This window comes from Myotis daubentonii, chromosome 8 (assembly GCF_963259705.1).
Source record: "Myotis daubentonii chromosome 8, mMyoDau2.1, whole genome shotgun sequence".
NCBI lineage: Eukaryota > Metazoa > Chordata > Mammalia > Chiroptera > Vespertilionidae > Myotis > Myotis daubentonii.
In genome coordinates this window covers 27550994-27567444 of record NC_081847.1, presented here as the reverse complement: position 1 = coordinate 27567444, position 16451 = coordinate 27550994, and the positions used below count along the sequence as shown (strand labels likewise).

The 16451-nt window shown below is 39.5% G+C and overlaps 1 protein-coding gene across 2 annotated transcripts in view; it reads right to left on the bottom strand.

Moving 5' to 3' along the window:
- TMX4 (thioredoxin related transmembrane protein 4) overlaps nt 1–15016 on the bottom strand; it is a 38033-nt gene extending 23017 nt beyond the window's left edge. The window contains exons 1-2 of one of the 2 annotated variants that reach the window (XM_059705580.1): nt 14679–15016; nt 4605–4720 (exon numbers count right to left, since the gene is read on the bottom strand). In XM_059705580.1, the coding sequence (XP_059561563.1) occupies nt 4605–4720; nt 14679–14869 (307 nt within the window). In that variant the 5' untranslated portion in view covers nt 14870–15016. The remainder of the gene's footprint in view (nt 1–4604; nt 4721–14678) is intronic. The other variant, XM_059705579.1, reaches the window with a different exon arrangement.
- Nucleotides 15017–16451: the final 1435 nt, after the last annotated feature.

The following is a 16451-nucleotide window of genomic DNA, read 5'->3' as shown; positions in this document are numbered from 1 at the left end:
TAAAGGGTATAAAAATGTTTTGGCTTTTAATATGAATTGCTATTTTGGTTTTTTTTTTGTAATGATGATATCAATATACAAAACTGCTAATTAAGGTTCATTGAAAATAATGACCATTATTAACAAATGGTTGCACCTCAAGATTGCTTCATGTTTGTTAATATTTTTTCAAATGACAACCCATGTGGGACAGTAACAAGGTTACAACATCTAACTCAGATATGAGTTGTTTGCTCTCTGGAATAATATATTGTCACTGACGATGTATTCTGTAAAATCAATAACAAAATCTAGAGCAACCGAAGTAGTCCTTGGATTATGACAACTACTAAGCCCTTAAATATCTGACACCATAGAAAACTGATCTCAAATAAATGTCACTTCTCAGAGGCTGAAAGATGTCAGAAAGCTCTGAGTCTCATGCCAGCGCTCCAAAAATGTCTTCTAACCTTTAACACTGATGTTATGAAGTTTCAAGGGAGACATTCATTACCTTAAAAGTTAAAACATGATCAACAGAGAAGCACAATCTTTGGTTGTGGCCTCAGGGTTTAAAAACAAGTTAAATGTGAATCTTAAGGAATATAACAACATGGGGGCAGCTCCTTTTAAGGTTTGTGTGATGATTCACTGCAGCAAACATCAGTAAGCGGGGAAGAAACAAGTGCACTCAAACCTTCAAGTAAGAGAGAACGTTTGGCCACAAGGCCTTCCAAAATTCCTACAGGCCTGTCCTTTTTACTTTAAGGGCCAACTACCATCTTAAAATGAAGACTATACTGCAACATAAAAGAGGCATTAATCCAAAATGCAGAAAAAAACTTTTATTAGCAACTTTATCCTATACATTTAGCAAAATAAAAAGAAGTGTTAAAAGACTAGAGAGAAAATTATGACGGGAACTATATTTTGATAGGCAAAAGCACAATAGAAATTACTTGAGTTCTAGATTAAGAAAATGGGGATAGCTACTGGCTTGTGTTTCACCATTTATTAGCTGTTTTACCTTGGACATGTGACTTAACCTCTCTGAGCCTTAGTTTTTTAAAGAGTATAGAGAGAAACAGTCTGTTCTTCCTAGGGCTGTTATGAGCCTGAAATGTATATAAGTGCTTAACACACTTAGAGGCTGACGTAAATGTTTAAGTATTAATTAGCACTAAAGAAAGAAGCAAAGGGAAAACAATAAATAGAAAGTAGATCAAACCTTATCTTTGAGGGCAATAGAATAAAAAAGAGTCAGTTTTATAATTATAAAATTAAAATATTAACACTAACTGAAGTACAATAAACTAAATTGGCTTCCGAAATTAATGGTTTTAATCATAAAGCTTACTCTTTCTTGGCTGTTGCAGGGGTCTGGTTTACCTCTAATCTAGTGACATAGCCATCATCCATGGGTGCTCTATGAGCAGCTACTGTTTTCCTGTCTTTGACAACTAAGCTCATCTGCATGGAACAGAAGGTTCAAGTATATATTAATACTTATTAATTTCCCAAAGTCAACAACTGAAACATCATCTGGTCTATGCAATATTAAACAGGCAATGTAATGTTGTCTAATCTAAGGTCTGTCCTTCCCGTGACTTCTACAGCTCAACTGTAAAAATAAAATGTATTTCTAATTCCCAGTCTTTATAATTCTGAAATCCGAAAAAAAATTTCTTATCAAATATACCAATGGAATAGTTGCAGAAATAACTAAAGAATTATGCATGAATACTTCAAAAATTCTTCCTTTCCCTTCTTTTTAAATTTTGCAGAGAAAAGAAATGAAATTATCCCTTATTAGCAGCCCTGATGAAAGAATATACTAATAGAGACCTATAACCAAATATAAATCTGTACACATCAATATCTAATAAAGTGCTCAAGTGTGAGAAAAATAGTAACATTTCAATGGCTTCCCACTGCTTGTTCAGGACATTAGATTCTGCAAAAATAAAATAAATAATCAAATAGCTTCCAAAAATAGGGATAGGCACCCTAGAGGCTTGCCAGTGAATTAATACTACATAAGACCAAAGACCTTTTGTTCCTTCTTCTTTGATAAATATTTCAAATATATATTGCTTATATTTACAAAAATAGCATAAGTCAATAATAAATTTCATTTTAAAGTATTTCATCATAATTTGTTACCTCTTTATAAAAAATGCACAAATCAATCCACAATAGAAAAAATAAGTCAACATATTAGATGAAAATACTATATTCAATTAGACTTTAGATTTGTGAATCCATCACAAAGCTGTTAAATTCTTTTATTTCAAATCATGTTGTGAATTCACAGCAGCTATACCAAATGACTAAAATGTGTATAGGCCAGCTGAATTTTCAAGAAACTCCTCAAAAAATGTGTCTGATGCCCACTAATGAATAAGACTTATACCTGACTTCTGGAATCAAACTACTAAAAGATGAAAACAAGTGTACAGCAAAAGTGTAATTGCAATGATTTGACCTCTAAACAGAATAATTCATTATAATAGCCAAAACCAATGCTTAAAAAGGTGGATGGAGGCCTGAGGACTAACGGCTTTTAATAGAAACCTCTCTACATGGGTTTGCCAACACAAGGATCTTAACAGACATGGTCAATTTTGTTGTCCAAGTAACTACTAATTCAATACTCTGTCTTTTTTTATTTTTAATTCTTTATTGTTTAAAGTATTACATGAGTCTCCTTTTCCCCCCATTGACATCACCCAGCCCACCCCACCCCCCAGCACAGGCCCTCACCCCCTACTGTCTGTGTCCATTGGTTATGCTTATATGCATGCATACAAGTCCTTTGGTTGACCTCTTACCCCCCTACTTCCCCAGCCCTACCCTGACCCTCCCTCTAAAGTCTTTTTTGAACTCACAATTATTGCAGAAAGGTAACAGCTACATTTCCATACCTACTTTCTTTTTATTTGTGTAAAGGAACACAATAGAAAATAAATGTAAATAGGAAAAAATGCCTAATAAAGTTTGAAAATAGTCAAATTTGAAACTGGAATCATAAACACCCAACTTTTATTTACAGTTATTTTTAAACTACAAATACAAATTGTGTGTATCTTTTAAGAATTTAAAAGATTCCTCTAGCCTCCTCCTCTTTCTTTTGAAAATTACACCATTTAACAGATAATAAATATAGCTGACACAACAGAATTTGAAATTCATCATTCTGGAACTCACAATGAAATATTTTATTCAGGTAAGATCATTATGTATCTCAAAACCCCAAAGTATCACCCCACAGATTACCTGCCAATCACAAAGTGGGATCTTTTCTTTATAATTGAGATGTTTAGTGTCCTCACTTTAACCAAGTGCTCAAACTGAACATTACTAACAGTGATAGTACATGTCTTCTGATGGCATCTATACTAATAAAAGGGTAATACGCTAATTAGACCGGACATCTTCCAGACATCCTTCCGGACAAAGCCACAGTGGCGGGGGCCAAGACAGAGGCGGGTAGGGGTGATCAGGCTGGCAGGGGAGGGCAGTTAGGGATGACCAGGCAGGCAGGCAGAGTGGTTAGGGATGATCAGGCAGGCAGGCAGGTTAGCCGTTAGGAGCCAGCGGTCCCGGACTGTGAGGGGTCCTGGACTGGAGAGGGTGCAGGCTGGGCTGAGGGACTCCTACCCCCTCCCTCTGTGCACGGATTTCATGCACTGGGCCTCTAGTCTATATATATAAAAGGCTAAGCAACCATCCAACCATCCAACCAACCGGCCGGTAGGTATGACATGCACTGACCACCAGAGGGCAGATGCTCAACGCAGGAGCTGTCGAGCTGCAGTGACTTGGCAGTGGTGGTTCCTGAGTGAGTGCCCTGGAACCAGAGAGGAGGGAGCCCAATCCCCATAGGCCAGGCCAAGGGACCACCACCTGCCCGAGGGACCCTTCGAGATGCCCTTCGAGCCCTGGCACTGCCCCAGGTGCGGCTGGCTGGGGAGGAACTGCGGGAGGTTGGCTCCAAGGTGTGTCCAGCCCGTCTCGTCCAGTCCCGCCTCACAGGCCACCTTCTAATTCATTCCCTTTCTATGTGCATGAATCTGTGCACCCGGCCTCTAATAAACTATGAAGCACAGTATCACCTATGAAATATTCTTGCCATACATGTCCAACCTGAATCATGCCTCTAAAGTCTAGGCTGAACTTCAAGTTTATAGAAAATATAAGAAAACACCTAGGCACACCTCTGGCCTATTCTCTTCAGAATATCAGAGGACTATTTTAACTAAGGGCCACTGAAAACACTTAACAACCAAATGCAAATAGTGAACCTTGATTAGATCCTGGTTCCAAAAACTATTAAAAGACATGTGGGAAATAATTAGGGAAATTTTAATATGCCAAAGTATTGAAGGTAAAATCATGATGTCTGCAACTTATTTTCAAATGACTCAGCAAAAGAAAATAATTTTAAAAATATTAATATATATGTGTAAACACACACATACATAGACAGACCCAGATGTGCCAAAATGTTATCTGTTGATTTTAGATGGTCAGTTCATGAGTATCACAACTTTTCTATATATTTGAAAAAAATTCAAACTAAAAAGTAACAAACATTTGCCTTTAATGTTCAACATTTACAGTACCTGGTTCTTGAATGACATCTACCTTCCCCACACTGATATGAAGGAGTTCACCATTCTTTGCAAATGTCTCCCATTCTGAATCAGTCTGCTGGCAGGATGGACACCAAGGGGCATAACTAAAAAGAAGAATAGCTAATCAATATAAAACATGGAAAACAGCTGGAAAACAGACAAATTATCTAAGTTAAAAAAATAAATATCTGTCTAAAAGGAAGCACAAAATCAAGCTTTTCCAAAGTCATCTGATATAGAAAAACAAAAACGTATTTCCCTAGACTTTAATGTATGAAGATTAATTCACTGGGAAGAAATTAGCCAAAGTTTGAGAAGATTTTCACAAACTATTGTAATACATAAAATACTTTATTTCAATGTTTTTCTTACAATCAACCCAAATTTTGTCACTTTCTACGTAGCTTCTGATTTTTGAGGGAGAATACTATTTTGATTGCACACTAAAGGAGGACAATTTTCACAAGGACATCCCTAAACTAGCCAAACCAGTTCCAGGTCCATCATAACTATAGAGCTGCTAGGCAGAGACCAGAACATCTGTTACTAGTGGGTTCCCAAATATTTATGCGAGTCATTTCCAAAGATCTGCAGCAGTTCTGAACCAATCCAAGAAAGAAAGTAGAAGCTATGGGCTAAACCAGCTTTCTTAAAGAGGAGTTAGAAATAAGTGGGACTTCAATCAGAACCCTGGTTTTTACATTTATTTATTTTATTCAATAAATCTGAATTGCACACAATGCTGAAGCTGAGGTTACAACTGTGAACAAGACAGATGTGGTACCCCCCTCCCTCTCCTTGTAGATACAATCCAGAGGTGAACACTGGCCAGCACAGGGATAATTAACAAGCCTGGTGGCAAATGCCATGACTGAGAGTATGGGACAGATGCTGTGTAGACACTCAGGAGCTGGGTGGTCTCAGAAGGGCCCACAGAGGAAAATGCATCTGTGCTAAGTTCTAAAGTAGGGGCGTGAGCAGAGAGGGGTCAAAAAATGTTCACTTCTAAGTAAAGAGAACAATGTGAATGAAGCTCAGAGTAATGAGAGAGGAGGGTGAAGATATCATCCACAACCTTTGAAAAAAACTGTATAAAGAGGTAGGATTGTATTTGAAGCTCCATGGTAAACCCTAAAGAGTAAGAGAATTATGATTAGATTTCTATTTTTAAAAAATAACTGGGCAGCTTGTGAATAATGGATCAGGGAAGTTTAAGGTGGAAGTCAAGGGAAGAACTTCGGGAGACTGGGCCATCCTCCTGGCAATATGCTATGGCCTTACAATGCTTTCCCACATCCTGGAAAATATCACAAACACTCACACCACAAAGCTCCAAAGTGGTCCAGGATTTCACCTGCAGATATAAAATGGAAATCCAGCGAAATTTGCTGTTTAGAAAGTACATACAGTGGATCGAATAGTATCCTCTAAAACAGTGGTTCTCAACCTTCCTAATGCCGAGACCCTTTAATACAGTTCCTCATGTTGTGGTGACCCCCAATTTCATTGTTACTAATTGAACATAATTAAAGCATAGTGATAAATCACAAAAACAATATGTAATTACATATGCGTTTTCCAATGGTCTTAGGCGACCCCTGTGAAAGGGTCGTTCGACCCCTAAAGGGGTCGCGACCCACAGGTTGAGAACCACTGCTCTAAAAAGATACAAAAGATATATAAGTACAAGTACCAGTGAACATCACCTAATTCGGCTTAGGAGACCAAGTGTGGGTCATGGAGCAAGAGAGAAACAGGGGTCAAGAAGGAAGCAAGAGAGAAAGAACTCTTTGTCTGGGGACTTTAAACTTCCAAGATTCCAGGCACTTGCAGTGGCTCCATCCTCCTAGTCAAATCACTGTTCCGGAGGCTAGACTGACAGGCAAGGACCTTCCCTAAGGTCACGTGGGCTGCACTGCATACAGGCCCATCTCCCCCTTTGTTTGATCCCTTCCCCCTGGGATGTGCAGGGAATGGATCCATGGTTCCCTGGGGAGCTTAAAGTTGGAGCTGCCCAGATGAACATGCTTATAAAGTCTGGTCTCCCCTTTGCTCTCTTCCTATTATTAATATAATAAACTAGCTAATTACAAGGTTACATTTGGGCAGGTTAATAATCACTCCATGCCTCAGTTTCTTCAACTGTAAAATGAAATAACAGCAGCTATCTTTTAAGGACATTGAGAGATAAGATGACACATATAAAGCAGGTACATATCAAGAACAATCATTAATACAAAGTATGTTGGTAATATACTACTTGGTTTCTGTTTTTTACAAAATTCAACTGAGTAGAGATCTACTTTGCTTTATTAAGCTATTCATGAATTGGGCAGCATCCCGTCTACCAATAAGAAGGGTGCTCTGTGGGGTTGTACAAAATGAAAATTTCTATAAGAAGGAGGGTGGGACAAAGGAGCCTTTAACAAAAGAAAAGAAAGGATGATTTTTTAAACCAGGATATCTTGTTTTTGAGGAAAGAGAACCTGAGTGAGTTGGAAGAGTTTTTAATCCTGCAGGTTGCCTCTTCTTGGAGGGACAGGCAGGTATTGGACAGATTACCTTAAGCGTACTTGACTAGGAAGTTCCAGACTGGTTGATTGAGATTATGTTTCTGGGAGAGGCTGAAACTGCAATTAGGTCAGGTATTAAAGCTAAGTGGGTGTCATGGGCCTTTAGCGACAGTGATGCCACTTTGTTCCTGTGGTTTTCTCTTAAACATCTTCAAGGCACTTTTCTGACACATCAGCTCATCTGAACCTTACAGTATTGCTGACAGACAAGACAAGTTTAGAGAGACTTAAGGTCACCTAAAACCATGCAGAACAAAAACCCAGATGGAGGTATTTATGTGATAAAAATCTCCAAGGAAAATAATACCTAATATCAACAGAGATGGAAAAGGAAGGGGAGAGGAAGAAGGAGAGAATAGGGGACAGGAAGAGGGACAGAGGGAGAGAAAGGAGGAGGAGGAGAGAAAGAATAAAAAAAAAAGAAAGAAATCTTGAAGTGAAGTTCAATGAACTCTAGATCTCTGGATCCTCTTTGCTTTGTTTCCCTGAACCCCTGCTTTTGCATGTAACTCGTGGACACATTTGCTACCTCAGTAATTATTAAATCATGCAAATTTCATCATTTAAAAAGAATCCCAGTCCCTAATCTCTAGACAGGCTACTATATAAATTGGAGGGGTTTTTTTGGTAATATTGACCCTCAGATATACAAATGCCATTGAAGTAATTTTAGATATTCCATTTTCTATGTAGCTGCTACCCACTGGTCTGCAGCACTGTTAATGCCATTCTCTCTGAGATTTAATCTGAGCTTACTGTGTTGAAATCCACCAATATCATTCATTCACTTAGTGTGTTCTTTTGGTGGAGATAAACCAGCTTCAAGTCTCAGGTGTGGAAATCGGTCTTTTGTTATAGAAGCATTTTAAATTATTAGTATTCTTCCATATTTAAAGGACAGTTATTTAGGCAGTAATTAGAACTACTATAAATAAAATACCCCCAGGGGCCAGAGGAAAGTCATGTATGTCATGTATGTGACTTTCATGCTCTTCTTTCTCTGTCTCTCTCTATAACACATGTATACATGTAATTTATTTATGTACATATGCATGAATAAAACTCATCAGAAAGGACTGAATCCAATATTCATTTATATTACTTAAAATTAGTTCCAAGTGGCAGTCTTCTCCTAATTATGATAAAGAACAGATTTTTCCAACTTTTTCTTTTACATATAAGGTAACCTTCCTTTAATCTAAGAACCTCCAAGAGAAATTAGTACCTTTATATTCATGAACACTCAAGAAGTATCTTTCTATTTAAAGTTTTTGCAGATGACAATGGTATGTAAAGTTAGTAAGCTTCATAAAGTCATTTGAAACATATTCCAGATAGCCAAAACACTGTTAAATTATAACTTGGGCCTTATCCGGTTTGAATCAATGGGTAGAGCGTGGAGAGTCGGCCTGCAGACTGAAGGGTCCGGGGTTTGATTCCAGTCAAGGGCACATGCCTGGGTTGTGGGCTCGATCCCCAGTAGGGGGCCTGCAGGAGGCAGCCAATCAATGATTCTCTCGCATCATTGATGTTTCTATCTCTCTCTCCCTCTGCCTTCCTCTCTCTGAAATCAATAAAAATATATTTTAAAAAATTATAATTTGAATATCAGTCCACTATTAATAACCATTTCTGGAAAACAAAATTCAACAACACGCTTTTGTTATCCATTAGTATTCATATACAAATTACATTTAAGCTCTGCTGTATGGAAGAATAGTTGAAAGCCCTCAATTCTTTAATTGCATAACTCAATTTGGTATGAGATTTCATTAAGTGTATTAAATACTTCAGGGAAGGAGTGAATTATATTTCTTTGAAATAAAATTTTACTAAAAATATTATTTTTATTCTCCAATAATGGAAAATTTTTCTTCTGTCTTGGTGTGAATGTCACATGTTTCCCAGGACATTCTCTTTTCTTATCCTTGCATAAGTGAGATGGGCAATGACAGATACACTTAATATTCACTTAGAACTTACTGTGACCAAAATGCTCAGAAAAATCTGTAACAATGAAGATGAAAGAGGTATGCTAGATTCATTGTTCTATGCCAACAAGGGATGCCTTCACTACATCAAGTGCTATGCTTCATTTTGGAAAATCTGGAAAATGTCTTAATGATCCAAGAGTTAAAAATCTGAGATCAACCCAAGAACTTATGTGCATAACCCATGGACACAGACAATAGTGATGAAGGCCTGAGGAGGGAATGGAAGTGGGGAAGTATGGAAAAAAAGGGGGACATCTATAATACTTTCAACAATAAAGATACATTTTTTTCAAAATTGTATGCTCAAATATATATCTTTAGGTCATTTCTAGGAAATGTTCTCAAAAATGCAGAGGAAAAATAATCAGTGACACATCTACGAAAACCATTCTACTTGCAAGAGAAAATGGAATTCACTACTTTTACTGGAATTTACTACTTTTACTTCACTCCATTAAGGTAGTGACTGGTGCACTGTTTGTACTTAAACAGAACCTGGCAGATCCTACATCATAATAAATGTTTATTACATCAATGAATAAATGGTAGATGAGAGTGATTATCCTTAGCACCTAAGAAAATATATACAGGTGTTCCTTCAGTGATATATTTGAGGAAGCTCTTTACTAGAAGAACAAATAAAGTCTACTAGTTACACATTCACTTAGTCAAAAAGTATTTATTGAACACACCCAGTACTTGATAGTTATCAAGTCTCTTGAGATAAACAGGAAGAAGAAAACCTTAGTTCCTTTTTTTAAAAGTTTATCATCCAGAGGAGGACTCAGACAAAAACTCAGTACCAAAGCATCTAAATTAACTTATAATTACAAGTTGTGATATGGGCCCTGCTAGACAACACAAGACACAGTGAAAAAGAATTTTCCCAGGGAGTTGGGAAGTCAGAGAACCTGTATGAGTGCTGAGGTGTGTCAGGAATGAGCATCCTATATAATAAAAGGGTAATATGCAAATCGACTGAACAGTGGAACGACTGGTCACTATTACGCACACTGACCACCGGGGGGGAGACGCTCAGCCACAAGCTGGGCTGATGGCTGGTAAGATGAAAATGAATGAGTCACATTCCTCCCCTACTACCCAGCTGGCCCACCTCTGCAGCAGTGCTAAGGTGTCCTGCTTGGCCTAAGCTGTCAGCTGGACATCCCCCAAGGGCTCCCAGACTGTGAAAGGGCGCAGGCCAGACTGAGGGACCCTCCCCCCTGAGTGCACGAATGTCGTGCACCGGGCCTCCAGTATAGCAATAAAAATCTTCATTTGCAGAAACTAGAAAGATGGTAAAACCATTGATAGGCCACTGAATCCCATAGGGAAAAGGCCTCCCCTTATGTGGGCCTAGGTGCTGGCAGCTGCGAGCCTAAGCACAAATGAGCCTGACTCTGTGCCTCCCTTCAGGCTCCCCCACTACCCACCTACTCTCCCTGGCCTGATCAAAGACTGCCAAGCTCAGGTCTGCATTCTAGTTCTGGCCTTGCCCACAACTTACTAAAGATCCAGCCTTGGTCAAAGCTTTAATCTTCCCAAGTTTCTGTCTCCTCCAGTGAATGAGACTGAGAATGATAATTCTGTATCTGATTGCTGGATGATCAAATAAGAGCATTAAGAAACTGTGATGTAAACAACACACTGTTCACTATGATTGAAATGACAATGACAATAATGATGTGGATGAATACCCTTTGTGGAAACATTCTGAAATCAAATACTTCTTTGTTAGTTTATGAATTCCTCTTTTGCATGTTTTTAAATAACCAAAACAGTAACTAGGGCAGTGGTTTTCTCTCAGAGGTATCTGGACATGTGCACAGGGGATGGAGGTTGTTAAATTATTTTGATGTCACTTCATTACTAGAATGTAATAACCAGGGATGCCAAAGGTTCTGCCATGTGTGAACCATCCCCACACAGCAAAGAACTGTCCAATCCAAAATGCTCTGGTAAGAACCATTGCTAGATGCTTGACAGATAAGAAATATTTAGTAAATATTTTCTAAATAAATGAATGCTACATATAATATTTATTTTCTTGAGGGCACAGTAGACTGCCAGTCCCTTGAAATCAAGGAATGTGACTCATTCATTTTCATCTTACCAGATCCCCAACTCAGAAGCTGACACATGATAAGCAATGACTCTCTCAAAAACACAATCATCAAATCAAAACAATCTATTACACTGCAGAAAATTATAACTATTTGATATGGGTAAGGTAAGGCAATAATGTTATAATAAGGGTATGGAGGAAACAATACTAAAACCTAGATGTCCCAGGGAAGTAAATGGGGCTTTCCTCCACCACCAGATGACTAATTGCAATTCTGAAACATGATCAACCCAAGAACGAAGTCAGGAAGAGTAGTGCTTTAGAAAGATCTGCATGCTTTCCTGAGGAATTTTAACCCAAAGACATACGTTTTCTCTGTACATCAGTTTAAAGGTCAATGCATCACTCTTAAGCTATTTGGATATCTTCATGTTTCTTTTGGAGGAAACAGGTACCAGAACAGTATACAGAATGTATTAAATTGCATACTTTTGTTTCAAAAGAACAAAAGTCATTTTCTCAAAGACTGAATAATGGGAGCCAAGAAAGTGTTTAAAATAGCACAAGGTTATGAAGCAGCTGAGAAAAAGATAGTATGAAACAATGGAAATAACACATCAGAAGACATTTTAAAGATTAGGTCATCTTTCCTAACCTTGAGAAAGAGCAAATTTTCCATCAGCAGTTGATGAAAAAAGCACAGAAAGCCAATTATAGAGATATGGTAGAAATGGGGATAGAAATCATAGAACCATATATGAAGGCAAAAAGATAAAAATAGAATATATAAGTTCACAGCGTTAAAGAAAATGTAAATATGTAGTAATGGATGAATTTCTCAGATCTTGAAAAAGGTTCCAGAATTGTGAATATTTTTAACCGATATTTCTCCTCAGCAAAGAGTGCTTTTTAAAAACTGATATTCAATTGCAAGGATCCAAAAAAAATTAGCTGAAAGTAGTACGAATTAAATTTTATAGTAAAAGCTTTTCATGCCTTAAAGCAGAAACTGTTAGATCCTTTAAAAAATAATTAAGTTATTGATACCAATATAACCAGGAACTGCATTATGGTAGCTTCGTATAAAATGGAATGTAAAAGAAAAAAATTCCCAGAAGAGAGGAAGCATATAAGCAAATAAACAAATAAAGAACTGTCATTCAAAGTAATGTCAGATTTCTAATACTGTCAGAAAGCCTAACTTGATTCTTTAGAGAAGTTAAATACACCATCTAACCATGTGAATGTCTAACAAGTTTCATTTATTATGACCAGTTCAGCTGAACAAAGTGTTAACATGAAAACTAGTATTAACACATTTTGTTTTTCTCTGTTGTATATAGGGTGTCCAAAAACATGTATACATACACTTTGAAAATTATAAAGGCAGTGTTTGTTCAAATACATTTCATTTTCAAAATGGAGCTATCAGCTACTAAAGTGTATATACATTTTGGGGGGACACCCTGTATATCATGAAAAAAGTTTAACTTATTGGCTGTTAGAATGAATTCTTAGAAATTCTTAATAGGCCTCTAGAGGTAGTGAGAATATAATGAATTTTACATTTTTGAGGAGTGTCACAATATTTCTTCAGTCAAGCACCTAGGCTCAGTATGTAGAAAGTTGGAAGCAGTGGTTGAAATCCTCTCTGAGCCTTGTTCCTATTCTGAAGAGAACTACCAAAATGATCTTGTGTCTATACAGCTTACTTCCAGGTTACAAGTTTCACCATGCATCACACAGCCCATACGCGTTCCTTGCAAAGGACACATGACAAGTGTAGAGCAGCCAATTGCTACATCTAGGCTTGTATATTTACAAACAAGTAAAATTTGAACTGTCAACATGGTCAAACATAGGAGCTATTGGCTGTTGCCTCTTTATAAGCTTAACTTGGCTTACACTTACCTCAGCTTTAGTGTTCTTAGTAATTTTGCTTAAAAAAAAAGCACTATTTCAAAAGTAACTATAAAATAGTTGAGGCCTTTCTGCTTTGACTTTCATGTCATATACAAACTCAGTTTTAATTGGAAAACAGACATCTAGAAAAACTCCATTGTGCAAGGACTTCCTGAAAAAAGAACTGCCTGTACTACTACTGACCAAATGCAGCCTCTGACACTCTTACAAACATGGCAGTCCTGAGTCAAGTTCCACTTTGCTTACAAGTTTCTCTCTTAAAAGGAAAATGATCTCCTCACCTCCATTCACAGTTAGGGGGTTTATTTTAATAAGAGCTTCATGTCAACAGATCTCTTTAATAATTTCATTGATTTCTCATGATACCAAAGGCACTTACTTTGAGGTCTAAAGGGTAAATTTATGTTTGAGGGGTAACGTGCATTCTGTTCTTTGAACAACATAATCTGCTAAGTGACTTAACTTTTGGCCCTGATCTCACAGGGACTTTTTCATTTTATAGACTTCTGCTTGCATCTAAACAGATTTAAAATTTAGTCTGGGACAAATAAAGGAAAGATCCAATTATATGAGTGTGTATGTCCTCAATGAAAAATTAGGTGTCAAATAGTAATGATCAAATATGTATATTGCTGAAACCACAGGTCAATGAGATGTGATCTCAGTGATCTTTCCTCCATCCTTCATTTTCTCTGCAGGCCCACCATGAATGGTCTCTCAAGACTATCCAAACATCTACCCCTGCCCACTTGAAATCTTTCTTCCTAGTATAAATTAATTGAATCTATGATAAACAGTCCCTTGCCTGCTCCTAACCCAAAACTATACTTTGCCATCAAGTAAAGGCACTAACCATGATTTACTTTCTATTTTTCAAAGGGGGGCAATTTATTAATATCCTTTTCTTTATGACACTAGCACAATTAAGTTACAATTACCCAGAAAGTCCTACCCCTGAAAATTACAAATATCAACATTTGATTTTAAAATTTCAAAATCTGTTGTATTTTCTCACACCTCGGATTTTCAAAATGAATACTAAGATAGTGTAGAGACAAACTGGCCTGCCCTCTCGGTGCTGCAACTATTCATTCAACGAATGCATTGCCTAGCACACGCTACGTATTTGTTCTGCAAGTTAAGTGTCATTGAATGACCGCCCTTTCTCCTCGACCTACACACCTACATCAAAAGCACGCTATTTTCTGGCAGATTTTCTCCGTTCCCCCTCCCCAGGACCGCTCCGTGGGAAGCTGCTCAGCCACCCCACCCCTAAAACACTTTTCCCTAAAGTAGGGGGCAAGCAAGGCGAGGGAGCGGAGGGGATCGCGCTTCCCCCTCGGCTGTCACCGCGGAGGGCCGGCGCATGCGCAGCGCGAGCAGCCGGGGGTAGCGCAGCTCGCAGGGGGCCCGAGATCCAGCCCCCGGAGGGTGCGGCATCGGGGGCGGCCCGCGGGGCGCCGGGAGGGCGGACGGTGTGGCGTGCGGGTCGGGCGGGCACACTCACAATTTCAGCATCCACTCGCCCTCCATCACCAGCGTCCAGTTGGAGGCAGTCATGGGAAGCACCATGCTCTGCTCGGCCGGCAGCGCAGCGTGCTCGGGCCCGGCCTCCTCCGCCTCGTCCGCGGCCGCCGCCACCGCGACCCAGGCGGCCAGGAGCGCCGTGAGCAGCGGGCCGCAGCGCCCGCCCGCCATCGTGGGGCGCGGAGCGAAAGGAGAGGCGGATCCGCGGCCTTGCTCGCGCGCCCTGGACCTTCCCGGGCGGTCGGAGGGGACGCCGGCTCCCTGGCCTGCACCGGGCCGCGCGCACAGGCCCGGCTGGAGGCGGGACGGGCACCGCCTCTTAACCGCCGCGGCGCGCTGAGGCCACGCCCCCTCCCGCTGCGTGGCCCGGGGTGTCGGTTGCTAGGCGACGGCTTCCCTTTCTTCCTGCCCACCAAGCTGAGCAGAAACAGATGACTGGCTGTTGCATAAGGAAGAACAGGCACCAACAGGCACCGCGTGTGCCCAGGCTACCCAGGAAGGGCGGTCGGCTCGTGTGGGTTTTTTCTAAAGAGAAACATGGCCACTAATTTAAAAAATGCACCCCTCAAAGGGTAGCAAAGAGAACAATGGGCTGCAAAGTAAACCTGTGTAATGAAAAATGGAGGGACATGGTGAGCGTCTCCGGCTGAAAGGGCAAGGAAAATTCAAGGACTCTCTGCGTGTGTGTATTGCCTAATTGGAGGTAATTGTGAAACTAGACTATGCGGTTGTAGTTTTTTACAAAAACAATTTTAATTTTATAAAAACGTGGGTACTGATAGATCAAATGAGTCAGTTGATAAGACTATTGCCAGTTGCAATGAAATGCACCTAATTTTTTTTTTTTGGTCAGATATAAATGAAAGTAGCCTTAAATATTTCCAAATCTCTTTCCAGATACACGGCATCTGTACCTAGAGGCCACCACACCCTTGGGTGTGACTGAAATACAATTAGAGGGTGAGGAGCTTCTTGAAGTGTGCTTTATAAGAATCATTAGGTGTTCAAAGGATGAAACTGAGTAACCTGATGTGAACCCGTAGGAGAATGAAGACACTAAGAAGTTGGCAAATGGGCTAAAGTTAAAAAACAACAACAAATAATAACAATAATTATAAGCCTGGCAGCCATTTCTACACAAGGGCTTCTCCACTTCAGAGAGAAGCTTAAACTGAACTACCTGCCTCTGCACTGAACTACCTGCCTGCATTGTGCTGCTGCTGTCTGCATCAGCTTTTATAAAGCAGTTCCTGGAATCCTACTTTAACCAATAGGACTGAAGCTTTCTCCATCAGAGCTTTGCATCTGCAAACAACCAGAGTGGCTCTATTCTGACCAATCAGGACAGTACCTTTGGGGCCAATCAAACTTTGAAGATTTGGAGTTTCATTTGCATGAAGCCAGACCAATCAGGGGCCAGGGGCAGCTACTTCTGTCTATATAAGCCAGCTCCCTGCAGGCTCTGAGAGTGCACTGTCCCTTTCCAAGGAAGGCTGAGGGCTGTGTTCCCCAGTTTGGTGCTGAGCTAGAGAAGGGCCTGGCCCCAGGGCTGTTCCACAGCCATGCCATATCCCAATTGAGCTGTTTTATACTGAATAAAGTTCCCTTCTTCACTGCACCCCAAATTGGGGATTCCTGTTGGCCTTGAATTGGCACCAATGACCAGATGACAGTAATCAACATATCATGAGAACAATGTGATTTCTGAACACACAGATAAGTATACAACAATGATTATGACAAGACATATGAC